The sequence below is a fragment of the Austrofundulus limnaeus genome, unplaced genomic scaffold (genome assembly GCF_001266775.1).
Source record: "Austrofundulus limnaeus strain Quisiro unplaced genomic scaffold, Austrofundulus_limnaeus-1.0 Scaffold121, whole genome shotgun sequence".
Taxonomy (NCBI): Eukaryota; Metazoa; Chordata; class Actinopteri; order Cyprinodontiformes; family Rivulidae; genus Austrofundulus; species Austrofundulus limnaeus.
The window spans coordinates 198,399-214,523 of NW_013952523.1; the positions used below are offsets into that span (position 1 = coordinate 198,399).

Genomic DNA, 16,125 nt, shown 5'->3' on the forward strand with positions numbered 1-16,125 from the left:
TCCACCCTCTGACTGCTGCAGGGGCGTGTCTTAGAGAGAGGTTTATATACATGTGTGTGTGTGTGTGTGTGTGTGTGTGTGTGTGTGTGTGTGTGTGTGTGTGTGTGTGAGTACAGCCATACCTCTCAAACTTTTCTACATTATTTTAAAGTATTGATGGCATTTTATGGAATACGTCAACACAAAGTAACACATAACTGGGGAATGGAAGGAAAATAATGATGAATTATTCATGCTTCGTGGTTTTTATGGGGTTTATTTTCCAAAATGAAATTTGAAAAGTTTGGTATGCACTTGTTTTCAGTCCCCATGAGCCAAAACTTTGCAGGAACACCTTCTCTAGCTGTAGCTTTTTGGGGTTTGTTTCTACCAGCCTTGCACATCTAGACACTGAAGGTTTTGTGTTTTTGTTGGAGAGCATCCGTGAACAACAATCTTAAGTCTTGCTACAGATTCTCGGCTGGACTTAGGTCTGGATTTTGACCTTAGCTGAAGCTCATTGTTTTAACCCTGTTATAATTTCTCAACAACTTCATCCCTGACCGTTGTGGTGTGTAACTTGTTCTTCAAGAAGCTGTTTGATCGTTAAAGTTTGAAACAAACTTCTGAGGTCTTCACAGAAGCAGGATTTTTATTGAGATGAAATCACACACACTGTAAAAATCATTTTTGACTTTTTGATGTTTCAGCATATAAACTGATGTTAATTGGACAAATTATATATAAAGTTGTGATAACAAAAATTATTGGTTAAAGGCTTCTTGAATTATAAATTTTGGCTGCAGCTGCACATTATTGAGTGGTTTTGCTAATTCTTTTGCAAGCTCAGGGTCACCCTTCACACAAATCTTTGATTTTGGGCATTTTCAATCGCTGCAGCAATTTTTGAAGCACCAGGAAAACATTTATTTTGAATATTTTTATATTAGTTCAATTGAAAACCGCGAACTTGCCATCATGGGGTGGGGGAAGGATTAAAGTGTGCACTGTTGCATGAAGATAAACCTCATGACCCACAGTAGACCACAAAAACAGCAGATAGCTTAGCCTTTTTTTTGACGGACCAGTATGTACGAAACGGGGAGTTTGTTATTGAAAATTTCAGATAAATTGTGTTTAGACACATTATTGTGTTTTTTAAGTATGTTGAATTTAATTTCGTTCATGATTATATATACAGTAACTTACTTATTGTCCTACTGAATGGCTTATGCTTGTACAAGGTTCTCACATAAAACTACAGTATTATGTTCTAGGTGTTTTGCTCAAACTCTTGATTAGGTGATTAGTTGAGCTGGAATTTCAATTCAATTTAATTCAATTTAAAAAATTATTAATTTCATTTAAAATCAAAATAACTATATATGATAGAAAACAGAGAAAATAAACAAATCAAAAATCTAAATAAAATGAAAGGTAGCAGAAGAAGAATAAATCTTATAATGTCTGCCCCTTTTATCCCCAGAGTATATTCAAAGAAAACACAATTTCCAAAACATTTAAAAAAATGTTTTGAGGTGTCAGAGTAAGGAGAGATGATTCATTTTCTTCTGCAAAACATTTTGAAAATCATTAATCATTTTCCTTCTTCTTCACAGTTATGAATTACTTTACGATGTTCCGTCACATTAAATCCCAGTGAAATACTGAAGTTTGTGGTTTTAAATTGATAAAATGTGAAAAAGTTTGAATGATATAAATATTTTGTCAATGCACTATACATTTAGGACATGGATACAAATTTACACAAAATAAACTACATATTTCCTCTGCTTGTTTGATAAAGCAACATCAAACTGCTCTTTCCTCACTCAGTAAAATGATATTTTTGCACTACCTTTTGAACTGGATCATACTTGAACATTGCTTTAGTTCTTGTCTTAATGCAATTCACTATGTTATACATCTGCTTTTTAATTGTTATTTTGAGTTTAACTCCATACATTTTCTGTACCCACTTGCAGGGAGTTGGTGTCTATCTCCACTGACTCTGAGTGAGATACGTTGGACACACAGCTGGTAAATCAAAGAGCCACATACACAAACAAAACATTCACACTCTCATTCACACATATAGAGACAATTTTGAGTTGCCAATAACCTAAAATACGATGATCTTTGGAAGAAAACGGAGTAGAACGTTAGGCTGCACGTGCACTGGGAGACCACGCAAACTCCACAGATAGACTTCATTCTGGATTTGAACCTGTGACCTTTTCGCTGCGAGGCAACACAGCTTTATAATGCAGCTCAAAGTTCAACTCTCCCCTCAAGTATACGCTTCATTACAAAATAAAAGTTTTGCTTTTTTGTAATAGCGAAAGTTGACTAAAAACCTATGCAATTTTAATATTCTTGATTTTGAAAATAGCAAATAATCTCTGTGATCAGTTTATGAAGATTATCTCTTCTTCTGCAGTATTAGTATTAAATTGAATTGAATATTAGTATTAGTGTTGAAGATAAAAAAAGATTTGTTTAACTGATTTAACAATAATTCAGACATAGCTGAACCAGATCACATGTGGTGTACTTCCTGCTAAATATTGTTTCTGGTTTATATGGGGTTTCCAACTTGTTTATCATCTATTATTGCACAAAGGAACTTACTTTTATTTACTCTTTATATGAAAGAGTAGCATAGTTCATCTTGACAAATTTCCATCCATCAATTATCTAAAACAGCGGGTAAAATAAGTATTGAACACGTCAACATTTTTCTCAGTAAATATATTACTAGAGGTGCTAATGACATGAAATTTTCACCAGATGTTGGTAACAACCCAAGTGATCCATACATACAAAGAAATCAAACCATAAATGTCCAAAAATGAAGTTATTTGTAATAATGTGGAATGGCACAGGGAAAAAGTATTGAACACATGAAGAAAGGGAGGTTTAAAAAGGCATGGAAAGCCAAGACACCAGCTGAACTCTCTCAGTAATTAGAAAACAAGCCTGCCCCTTGTCAGTGCAAGTTAATATCAGCTGGTTCAGTCCCAAATGATGGCCAGGTATCACACAAGAACCATCTGATGATGGGTAAAAGTAAAGAGCTCTCTCAAGACCTTCACAACCTTATTGTTGCAAAGCATAATGATGGCATCGGTTACAGAAGAATGTCTAAACTTCTGAAGGTTCCAGTGAGCACTGTTGGGGCCATAAATCAGAAGTGGAAAGAACATTATTTCACCATAAACCGACCACGACCAGGTGCTCCTCACAAGATTTCTGACAGAGGAGTGAAAAGAATTATCAGAACAGTTGTCCAAGAGCCAAGGACCACTTGTGGAGAGCTTCAGAAAGACCTGGAATTAGCAGGTACGTTTGTTTCAAAGAAAACAATAAGTAATGCACTGAACCACCATGGCCTGTATGCACGCTCACCACGCAAGACTCCACTGCTGAAGAAACAGCATGTTGAAGCTCCTTTAAAGTTTGCTGCACAACATTTAGACAAGCCTGTGTAATACTGGGAGAATATAGTCTGGTCAGATGAGACCAACATTGAACTGTTTGGATGCCAGAATACACATCATGTTTGGAGGTCAAATGGCACTGCACATCAGCCCAAAAACACCATACCAACAGTGAAGTTTGGAGGTGGGAACATCATGGTGTGGGGCTGTTTTTCAGCATATGGTACTGGCAAACTTCAAATAATTGAAGGAAGGATGAGTGGAAAATGTACAGAGACATTCTTGATGAAAATCTGCTTCCATCTACCAGGATGATGAAGATGAAACGTGGCTGGACATTTCAGCAAGACAATGAGCCCAAACACAAAGCCAAGGAAACTCTCAGTTGGTTTCAGAGAAAGAAACTAAAGCTGCTGGAATGGCCCAGCCAATCACCTGACCTGAATCCAACAGAACATCTATGGAAAGAACTAAAGATCAGAGTTCATAGAAGAGGTCCACGAAACCTTCAAGATTTGAAGACTGTTTGTGTGGAAGAATGGGCCAAAATCACACCTGAGCAATGCATGCCACTAGTTTCTCCATACAGGAGGTGTCTTGAAGCTGTCATTGACAACAAAAGCTTTTGTACAAAGTATTAGATGAATTTCAGTAAGTGTGTTCAATACTTTTTCCCTGTGCCATTCCACATTATTACAAATAATTTCATTTCTGGACATTTATGGTTTGATTTTTTTGTATGTATGGATCACTTGGGTTGTTACCAACATCTGGTGAAAATTTCATGTCATTAGCACCTCTAGTAATATATTTACTGAGAAAAATGGTGACGTGTTCAATACTTATATACCCGCTGTACCTGCTTCTTCCTTACAGGGTCACGGGGGTCACTGGTGTCCATATCCAGCAGTCACAGTGAGGGTTGGGTAAATGGTAAATGGCTTGAACTTATACAGCTTCTTATCAAGTCCATATGGACCCCAAACGCATGTTACACTTCACCCACTGATGATGGTAAGCTTTGGGGTACACCCTGGACAGGTCATAAGTCCATCACAGGGATACACATAGAGACAAATGAGACAAACAACCATTCATTCTCTCACTTACACCTAGGGACAATTTAAAGTTATCAATTAACCTAACAGTCTGTGGGAGGAAGCCAGGAGAAACCACACACATGCACAGAGAAACCATGCAAACTCCAGCGACTGGCCGCTGTGCCGCTAATTTATTTATTAGTAATTGTTTATTCTGGTATTTTTTTATTCATAAAACTAGAGTTTTATTTTTTTTTAATTCCCAAGGTCTTTAATTGCAGTTATTCCTTTAAGTTTTCACTAAAATCAGAAAAAAGTACATTTGTCATTAGCAAGCATTGCAAATGTCATTTAAAAAAATCTTCAAGTTTTATTTCTAAAGAGAATAAACTGTTATGAACCCATTACACAACCCTGATGAACGCCACAAGCAATGTTCAAGAATGATAATGATGTTAACTGTCCAAGCTTCACAAACTATTTTCTATCATTTACGCTTTCTGTAAGGCAACAATTGGAGACTAGTTGGTGACACAAAAGGATCCACAAATTGCAAAAAAATTGGTAAATTTTCTACTGCAGTTTCACTGAATTCTGACCAGCAGAGGTATATAAAGTGCTTAAAAGAAATAACTAAGTAAAAGTAAAAATAGCTTTACAGAGAATGACTGAATTTCTCTGATAAGGAAAGTACTTAAGTAAAAGTCACAAAACTGCTCACAATAGCAAGGAAAGTAAAATCATGTTTATACGCACTCTGAAAAATAAAATGTTGAATTTAGTGGAACCAGTTGACATAACTTGGTTGAGTAAATTCAACACCTCAATTTTGTGCATAAACAACTTGATTTAACATATTAGATGTTAAATTTTAAAGTGAAGAAGTAAAAAGAATGACTTTTATTTTTTTGAATGTAACAAAATAAAAGTCTAAATTCCGATGAAAAAAATAGTTGGTAAAATAACAAATCCTCAAAAAAAAATTACTTAAGTACTGTAATGAAATAAAAGAATTAAGCAATGATACTTCTCTGTTAACCAAACAACCAGCAAGCCATGTGGCCCTGTTTTCAGTGACTAATTTTTAAGATTAAAGGCATATTTGTATGTGTGCGCACTGCAAAATCCTATTATTGGTTGTGCACATTATTCTTGTTTAAAACTGAGAAATCCCTTTGACATTTTAAAACAGTAAAGATACTCCCTCACAAGTGTTGTGTGCCAAGTCGCCAGCAGTTACAGTGCAGTAAATTACTACCTTTAACAAAGATAGGAATAGGAGGAGGAGGGTGAGGGGGCGGGGTCAGTGGTCACAGGTCAAGGACAAGCCAGGAAAACAGCTGTGAAAACATGAAGGGTCTGAGTTTCACGCTGACTTTCAGGCACATTTGTAGGGTCAGTTTTTCAGTTTGTGTGTGAGTGTGTGTGTGAGTGTATGTGAGCGACGAAGCTTCATGTTACAGGAGGGCATGTGTGTAAGTCAAAAAGGACAATTGGTGCTCGGGTCATGTACAGTTATACTGTGTGTGCGTGTGTGTGTGTGTGTGTGTGCACGTGTGTATGTGTGTGAGAGATAAGCTGGCAGGAACTCTTCAGCACATTTCCACACTGCGAACACAATGTCTGCACTGTATTTTCTCACCAGCACAAGTGAGAGTTTGATTAACATTCAGTGTAATATTCTTCCTTTTGTCCCTCCCCCCTCCCCCGCGTTCCATTCATCTCCCCCACCTACCTGTTCTTGATGACTGCACCTCCAGATTGCCTGCAGGGGGAAAGAAGAAGAAGAAAAAACCAACAGATGTGTGGTGAGTCACTCTTTCACCCCACCCAGTTTTCTACACTTTTCTTTATTTTATTTTTTATTTTTTAGCTTCTCTTCCAACTCGTCTCCCGTCACTTTTGTCACTGAAGTGTCTCATTCCATGTTTAACTTTCACACTCTCCCTTCGCCCAACTGCTTTTCTGTTGTTGTTTTTTTTTATTTATTTCAATATTCTTCGCACTTCTCCTCATCTTCCTTCTCTCTCTCTCTCTCTCTCTCTCTCTCTCTCTCTCTCTCTCTCTTGTTAATCACTCCTCTCTTGTGTCTTCCTGCTGAGTGCAGACATCAAGGTCACCCGGCTATACAGACTGTAGATACAGGACACACAAAACCGCACGCACACACGTGTACACACATTGTGCTACAGCGCAGAGCCAAACGCAACCTTGCAAAAATAGTGAAGTGAAGCTGCAAGTTGCAATTTATTTTTTCAGTGCAGTCACAAAAGACCAAGACTGATTCATTGATTGATGGAGCAAAAAGAGCTCAGTGTAGATGTAGATTTGAGAAAAACCCGGTCGCAGCCACACGATTTAGGGAGGGCGCAACAATATCGCAAATTTCTTTTCGTCAAGCACAGCTAAGACTTTATCACCAAAAAACATCTTTCTCCGTACAAGTTCAGAGTGAAATCTTTACATTTACAGTCCTCTTAATCAGTGATTCCCAACCAGGGGTACATGTACACATTGAGATACGCAAGCATATTACAGGGGGTACATGGAATAATGTCCCAGGTGTGTAAAAAAATAAAAATAAATAGGACTGAGATATGCAGGGCCTTTTCAGGACCTTGGACAGTTCCTTCAGCACTGCATACTGTCTAAAGCAGTGATTCCCACACGAACATGTTACAGGGGGTACGCAGAAAAAATTGCCAGGTGTGTAAAAAAGAGAAATAAAAATAGGACTGAGATATGTAGGGCCCTATGATTTCTGCAATGTGGAAATTGCAGACGGAACCATGGAGTTAACACAGAATGGAATCCAGTATAAAACATGGAATCTCATGGAATTTGCTCATTTGGTCGAGTTTCTGACATATTTTGGACGCTGCTGTTTTCTGCACCTGCCATTATCTGATTTATTTATTTCATTACTTATTCACTTTCAAGGCAACATTTTTATCTTTATGTTTAATTTGAGTTGGAAAAAAAATAAAATGCCTGAGAATTAAACAGGGGTTAAATAAATAATTTTTAATAATCAGTTGTGCATTATAGTTTTGGAGAATCATTATGTTTGACTGAAGGGGTACTAAGGGAATGACAAAATGGCTCAGGGGGTACACAAGTCTAAAAAGGTTGCTCTAAAGGCTGATTTATATTTCCATTAAGGCCTCCAAAAGATCCATCTGAACTGGAAAAATCCACTCCCATCGCTGCACTTGTGTGAAAACAAATCTCGTCATTTTGTTCTCAGCTTCAGTTTTCCACCCCTTCTCATCACAACCCACCAGAAGAACCCACCGCCCCTGTATACAAACTGACTGTGTGATTGGTCAGAGGTTCATGGGCGTGTTGGTTTATGCTGAAACCGCTCGGACGCTGCATTTTGCTTCAACTACTCATTCCCAGAACCTGGCTGTTAAAGAGCCAAATGGTCAAACTCAAATAGAGATTTTGTGCTTGGAGGAATCTTTCTGGCAAAAAGTGTCACTTTAAATGTGACAGATTTGTGGCCAAATATCTAAGGGTGTATTCGCACCTGACACATTTGGTCCACTTTAAAAGAACCAGTTTGTTTCCCCTGTTGGCCCAGACTTTTTATACAGGTGTGGATACTCGTGGGAATCCCGATGTGGACCAAACAACCAGACCAAGACCCACTTTTGAGGTGGTCTCGGTCCAATTCCAAACAAACTCTGGTGCGGTTCGCTTTTAGTGTGAATACAGACCGACGTCGACCCAAACCAGAGACAGGAAACATGCGCCTTTTTTGGACTTCACGAGCCACCGTCACTAAGCAGCGTAGTAAAAATGAGCCCTTCAGTGTTGGCTAATGCTACCACCACATGGTACAAAACTGGAGCAAGACTTTGTGCCTCGATATTTGGACAGATGCACACATAGTGGACATAACACATGCAGAACACAGGAGAACAAAGGACTTCCATCAAAATAAATAAATAAATAAATAAACTTTGTTTGTGTGCAAAAACACAAATCCAACAACCACGTGACCTTGAGTTGACTGTTTGGCTTCTAATGGAGCTGGGCTCTTTACAGTCTTGAATGATGAAAACTACACCTGTTGTTTCCTAACGACACCCCATCTTGTGCATCACTGTAATACTAATTTATATAGATTTGTTTTTTTATCCCCATTCAAATTTGTTGTATTCATAATTTTGTTATTTTTTCTGTAATCTTATTATTATTTATGTTCTGCACTTTGGGATGGTAAGGAGCTGTAGATATGTTATAGTAATAAATTTGAGTTTTGACCTATAAAGCAAATTGTTAAATTAGTTTTCATTTTTCCCATCAATCACTTTAAACATATTATTTTATAGATGTATGAAATCAAATATTTTTGTCAAACATTACAAACAACAGGCACATGTGACAAAACAAAACATGCGTAACATGATACTCGTGCAATTCTTTCTTATAAAACTCATCACCTGTAGTGAGTTTTTTTCTGTGCAATTTCATCTTTGTTAAGATATTCTGTCAGGTAAAATCACTTTTAACAATTTAGACTTTATTCGTCTTGTTTGTGCTGCAACAGAGGAAAACAATAGAGGACAGAATTCCACAAAACTTACTGTGGAAATTATATATTTCTGCTAAACATCAACAGGTCCATGAAACGATACGAGTCATTATATATTCATTTTGTTAGTACTATTCAGGGTCACGTGGTGCTGGTGCCTACCTCAGCCCACAGGTCCAACCTGGACTCAGTCCATAAGACCAAGTGAGAATCTGTAATAACTTAACGTACATATTTCTGTCTGTGAGAGGAGACCTGAAGTTAACTCAGACTCAGAGAACATAGACAAGTGGACACTTGAGGCCAGGACCTTCTTGCCATGAGGTAATATTGTTAACTAGCTGCAGCGTGGATCTTTACAGAGAACAGGATCAATGCTGACAGGGATCTCTGACTCCTGCAGTGAGCTGCTGACAGATAAACTATCAGTCAGCAGTTTGGAGCAAACAGATCAGACATTTCTAGAACACAGAGAACTAAAGAGAGGAGATACAGTGATATATACAACAGTGTCTGCCCACAAGTGGATCTCATTTAACTAAGCTAGAAGTACTCGGAGAGCGCAAACCTCCACCAAGACCAATTTCCTCCATCCTGTAAGAGTTAATGCCCAAAAGCAGAGATGGAAACACATTTGCCAAATAAGTTCTGACATAGCGAACATTTAAGCAGGCAGTATGCATGGGATTTCTTCCCGGTGGAGTCTAATGTGAAGAAAAAAAAAGTCAGACTCGTCACCCGACGTTATTCATGTCAAACTGGTGTCGGATTAAGCTCCTAAATTTTCATCAGTCATATTTGACCATGTAAAACGTCTGTTTTATTCCTTTGTATGAGTTTGTAATGGTTTGACTCTCTTTATAAAGTGCTTCCTGGCTCCCCTTGTCTCCAAACTTTGAGGCCCGGCAGCTCTCTGTTTACAAGCCTAGTAACGAGAAACTGTTTTGATTGGTTGTTTCGGAAATGTGGTGTGTTTGAGGAAATGGGAAAAATAAGTTTCATGGTGCAGTCACACACTTCCTGGTCACAAAACGTTCTGTAAATGTGCACATTATGGCAAAAATTATTCATCATTAAATGTGGTTTTAACATTACTTTTATAAAGTTTGAAGTCGTGCTGTCCAATCCAGCTCACTGTTTTTTACAGAAGCCCTGTGAAAGCATCACAGCTTTGCTGATCTCAGAGAGTTAAAAGAAAAGAAAATTCCTGTATCCACATCGTGATCCGGAACATCACCAAAATTAAAAGGTGTGTTCATTCGCCCAGTACCCACATGTGGAAAAATGTCATGACAATCCATACACAGGTTTTTGAGTAATGTTGTCCACAGACAGACAGACAGACAGACAGACGGACAGACAGACAGACGGACGGACGGACGGACGGACGGACGGACGGACGGACGGACGGACAGACAGACAGATGCGACCGAAAACATTACCTCACCCTTGGCAAAGGTAATTATGAGGCTTTCAAATGTAAAGATTGAGACTTTACAGCAAAGAGTTGAATATATACATATTTACTCCACTTCTTTAGTCTTTTTTTTGTTTTAGAATTACTTTTTGTTTCCCCCATTTACCTTTGTTAATTTGGAGTATTATCATAGAATTATTACTTCGAAATGAATAATAAACTATAATAATTAATTAATTAATTAGAAATCCAAACCAGTACACTGTGTTTGTTTTATTTCATGCGGCTAAAATCAAAAACGCTCCCATTTCAGGTGTGGTTTATGTGGGTGTAGGAGGCGTCTGCTTCTCTGATTTAAATATTGGACCGGATTGTTTTTACGAGACATAACATCGACCTGACAGGAGGGAGAAAAATGCTGACACCTTTGTGCAAAATAAAAAAAATCAACAAGATAAATATTAAGCAACACATGTTCTTTTTATTCCCACAGAAATTATAAAACTAATAAAAAATATGTGTGGTTAGTGATTCAGGAAATAAATGTTTGCCTCATTAATGTTCATTCTCAGAAGCTACGGCTGTTTCACCCACCAGGCCGACCTGGATATTCAGAGACTCTTTAAACCATCCCAGCTATCAAAGTAGCTACTAGAGTCTGATGCTTCACCACCTCTGGAGAATCAGATAGAAGCTAAACATAGACTCGTCTCTTATAAGATACTAGTTATGTAAATGCTTACAAAGCATTCACACAATTGAGATAATTTAGTTTTTCTTATGTACGTTTATTTGGCACGCATTTCTTTCTGCAATTTTGGTGCTATTTCAACAATTTATACAGTATATCAAACATTCAGCTCCTTTAAGACATTCCAGCTAAGACTTTTGGTATTTCAGCCGTTTTGGAGATGATTTGTATTTTCTCATTAAAGATGAGTGAAGCTGCCTTCATTATTCTTAAAACCCCTCAAAATGTAAACTTTTACTGTCTTTTTTTAATTATTTATTTATTTATTGTTGGAGTTCTTATTTGTCCTACTTTCAGCTTCTGTTTTGCTGATTTTAGCTGTTTTTCTGCTCTTTTAGCTGTCATTCTGACCTTTTCTGCTACTCTTCTGCTAATTTGAACTTCTTCATCTGTAACTTTAAACTTTCTTTTGTTCCACTTTTTTCTGCCCTCTTCAGCTTTTTCTGCCCCCCTTCAGCTACATTTCTACTCCTTTAACTTTTTTATCTGCGGATTTCAGCTTTTTTCAGCTGTTCTCTGCTCCCTGAAGCTGTTGTTTAAATCATTCAGCTAATTTAGGGTTCTACCTCAGCGGCTAAAATTCATTAAGCAATAATGGTTCAGATATTTATATATTTCAGCTTCTTCAGAAGTTTTCAGTTAAATTATTCAGCAATAAGCATTCATACTGCAGTTTGGCAGGAAATGCAATTTCTCTAGTTTTCATTCATTTCTTTTGGCTCAGCTGTTTATTTGTTTTAAAATTCTGAATTTTTACATTCGTTTGTAGTGTTTGCTCATTAAAATGTATGAGTTATTTTATTGCTATCAATTTGCCTTTGAGTTACAAAACCAATGTTAGGAGGATTTGAGTGATTTAATTTTCAGATGTCTACACCTGTCTGATGTGTGTTGCAGTAATATATTAAAAGTATGGAATAGTTGTTACAAGAAACTTTGTTGTTACACCAAGTGTGTGTTAAAGATGCCTATCAAAAGCCACCTTGTATGACAAAGTTTTAAACAAATAACTTGCATGATCATGTAGCCTTTAGAATATAAGTTGTAAATGACTCTCAGCTACTACACACCAAATTTTACCTCCCTGTTTGTAGAATTGACTGAGTTATAACTATATTTGTGTTTTCTAAGCTCTATTAGATGGACGGAGCATTTTGAACTGGGTTGGCTCCAAAATGTGAAAAGTTGTAGATAAACATCCATCGATTACTTTCTGAGAGATTTATTGAATTCTTCCCAGTCGTTAATGAGATATTTTGCTAACAGACAGACATACGCACACACACAGGCACAGACATGACTGCCCACCTTTCATAGGTAAAAGCAAACATTTGCTCGTAAATTTGTGGAAATTGGGAAAACATATGTTTTTGTTTTTGCCCTGAAACAATAAAGTTAGATAAATTCCTGAGTTATTTTCACCAAAAAACTAATCAGTTTCTGCTTAGTCCCGAGGCCTAGATTTCTGCCAAATTTCACAGAAATATGTTAAAAAGATATCCACTAATTAACAGATAAAAAGCGGACCGACTCAGGTGCTCACTAACCCTCACTGGCAGAGTTAATTATTGCCGTTTGCCTCGATTGTGTGCTGGGTCACAACACCGACGCACAACGACAGCTTATAATTTAAAGAAGTGCAAAATTAAGGCTAAATTAGATTTTAAAAATGGAACTTTTTACACATGAAGGAAGAACAATGTCAAGTGGATTCAACAGTCTTTGGTGGAAATTAACTAAGAATAAGCAGATCCTGGTTAAAGCATGACTTCCTGTTCATCGTCAGAAATCTGATCTGCAGGTTGTTGGATAAAAGAAATGACTGAAATGTCAATCATCTGCTTTCATGTCATCAGTAAGGTGGTAACTCCCTTATAAAAAATGCATTTAATGAGAGTATTAAAGATTGGATTTAGTGACAAATAACCCCAGAATCGTTTTGATTTTAAAGTGTGTTTTGTTTTGAAAGTTTATGAACAAATAATGTTTTACCTGCCGCAGATAGATCTTTGAACCACCCCAGTTTAGGCAAATAAAGTTATTTTTTTTGGTAATCCAAAGGGAGGCACATCTGGTGCAGTCTGACGCACTTTCAGCAGGAATATCATGATATTTTTCCTCGAATAACCGTGTAAAACAAAACTGATGGTGGAGAGGTTTATAAATACACACCCACTCAAATCAATGTAAAACTTTTAAAACTGAAGTTGTTTTAATGCAGCGGACTCTCCTTCTGGATGTGACACCTTTAAAGCCAAACACATTTTAATTGTGATATACTAGCTGCAATGCAATTATAAAATTATTAACGACGCATTTCATCCATCTTAAAATGTTATGATTATGGCTTATTTTACATTATTAAATATAGATCTATACTGTATATATTTTCTTATCTAACATCGAGTGCACAAATAAGTGTAAAAAAACTAGTGAGCATGCTAACTTAGCATTGTAAACACCTGAGGTAATGCAGTTAGCATTGTGTTCATCAGTGGAAATTCATACACAAATCAAATGTTTTAAAGTTATTATCAGGGTGAGTCATGTTGCGATAACCTCAACTTATATTTACAGACAAATATACATTAGGGTTCAGTGAAGAAAGAATGTAAAAGGTGTAAAAACACACAGCTATACTGCATCGTGTTTCTGCAACAGGAGAGACAGCTGACTTTCTTAAAAGGGGGTGATTATACAAAATCAACTTTTTTAAGCTTTATATCATAATATATCATTCCCTCATTATAAGCATACTCAGTGTTACTTTGACTCGTTCATGCATGTTGGAGAAATCCTTGAATCTCTTGTGGCAGCCATGTGGAGCTGCCTAAACTACTGAAGCTCCGGCCGAGGGGTTTGGGGTAAAAATCTCTTTTAGGATAAATTGCATCGTCTGTAAATTGACTTTCACATGTCCAGAATCTATTTTGTTTAAGATAAATTTCTGTGTTGCCACTTCAAAAGAGTGTGTTATGTATTTTCCAGGCACATAGTTTAATTCTACACCATAGTCAAGTTACTATGTTACCTTCAGTTGTTATGAAAAAGCTGCATATTTCAAAAACAAATTTGACTTTGCATCATTGTCTATTTATTTCTCTTTAAGAACCTCCTACTGTTTCAGACACCAGCACTTTTTCAAACAATGCTTCGGGGGAGGGGTGCTCTGTGGGGCGCAAGGAGATTCTATAGAACAGCTGGAGTGTGCAGAAACCAGGTGACCGTGTGACCAGCTGGTGAAGCTAACGGCTAACACATAAGTCAAGAGTCTGGATTTCTCATTACTGTACATGTTGACAACAGAGCAGAAAAAAGGACTAATGATGTAGAAATCATAAACTATTAATAATAATATTACCCAGTTATTATTAATATTTTACTGTTTATATAATCTATCTAATGTTTTAAATAATGTCAGAAAAGCTGTTTGTGTTATGAATTTATTAACAGAAAATAAAAAGTAAAACGTGTCATTTTACAACACAAGTCAGCAGATTTGATCTTATTTAGCTCAATGTGATCTGAGCAGAACATAATGTAACAGTTTAAAATTAAAATTATCTTATAAAGTCGCTGTAATCACTGTTATTTATTGAACTGGTTAGCAGATATTAGTTTGTGGAGCATATATACAGAGTTTAGCACTGTTGAATCATACTACAATTTAACACAAACTATTAAATATTACTTTGTCCTCTGATTAATATTTAGACCTACAGAGTGTAAAATAATATTATAAATGTATCTGATTAATATTTAGACCTACAGAGTGTAAAATAATATTATAAACGTGAGTATTTTTAGGTTTCTGTTAGAGTTTCTGTTAGAGGAACCTGACTTTTTGAGAGATGGTTAGCTAATAGAGACAAGTTTCATCCTATAACCAGAGAACATTTTCTAACTGTTGACTGGTAAATATAAATATTCTTATTTTTTATGACAGTGAGAAGAAGTAATAAATATACTTTATTACTAGCTGAAGTCATCATTTTTCAACTAGCTAAAATCTAAGTTACAGGCTGACTTCAAGTCTGGTTTAAATTGTTACTAATAAATTGTACATTTTTCTGGTATAAATCTGCTGTTTTACATGATTGTTGAATGAAATTAACATAATTATTAATTTATTGTAAAAACATGACAGATAATCTGTGAAACAGATCCGGTTCAGCTGCTGTTTATCTATTATTTTCAATGGAGGCTGTGAGCTGTTGTCCTGTTTGGTCTGTTTCTGCTCCTCCATGCTGTCACAGACACTACCAGTGGATGGGATGGGCGGGGCTCAGTCTAGTGATCTATATTTAAGTCTATGGTGGGGCGGGAGGTCGGCTGCAAACTGAGCTAAGGATAATAACATCAAGCTGTTAGCTCATTACAGTATGAAATAAACTCTCTTTGTCTAACTGTTCAAAATGCTATCTACAACAGGTAAGATATTACATGTTCATAATCTCTTCACAGGACTGCATGTTCATGTTGGAGGAGAAGCACCATGTCGGAGTTCCTCCCTGCAGTTCACCTTTAACAGATGAAGCAACAGGGCGGCTTGTTTAAAACATCGCAGGTAACATCCTCACTGCTCAAAAAACCCTCCTGTCTCATATTAAAGTGTTATGCATAAACAGGACATACAAATGTGTGGATTTTAAATTGACCAACGAAACGAAATCTACCATAATAAACAGTATCTGCTGTTTGACTATAAATAGTCAGATTAACACAGAGGTCCTCAATCATTCAAGAGACACATGGCTCCAGATACACACTGCGTTTTAAAAAAGAAAGAGAAACCTCGTGAATTAAAAGGCTCTGACATCAAGGCTGCACACGTGACCAAATGGAAATAGCAGAGAGGAAAAAAAAGAAAATACTTTAAATGCATCTCTTAAGCTACTCCTCCATCCCTCCCTCTTTTCCTGTGCTGCCTTCAAAGGTGCTGGAATAAGTAACAC

The 16,125-nt window shown here is 36.8% G+C and overlaps 1 protein-coding gene across 2 annotated transcripts in view; it reads right to left on the minus strand.

The window, feature by feature from the left end:
- dpf1 (double PHD fingers 1) overlaps nt 1–16,125 on the minus strand; it is a gene marked incomplete in the record, with an annotated part of 81,585 nt that overhangs the window by 50,217 nt on the left and 15,243 nt on the right. The window contains 1 exon segment of one of the 2 annotated variants that reach the window (XM_014014977.1): nt 6,195–6,224. Within the exon segment in view, the coding sequence (XP_013870431.1) occupies nt 6,195–6,224 (30 nt within the window). 2 annotated transcript variants of the gene reach the window in all.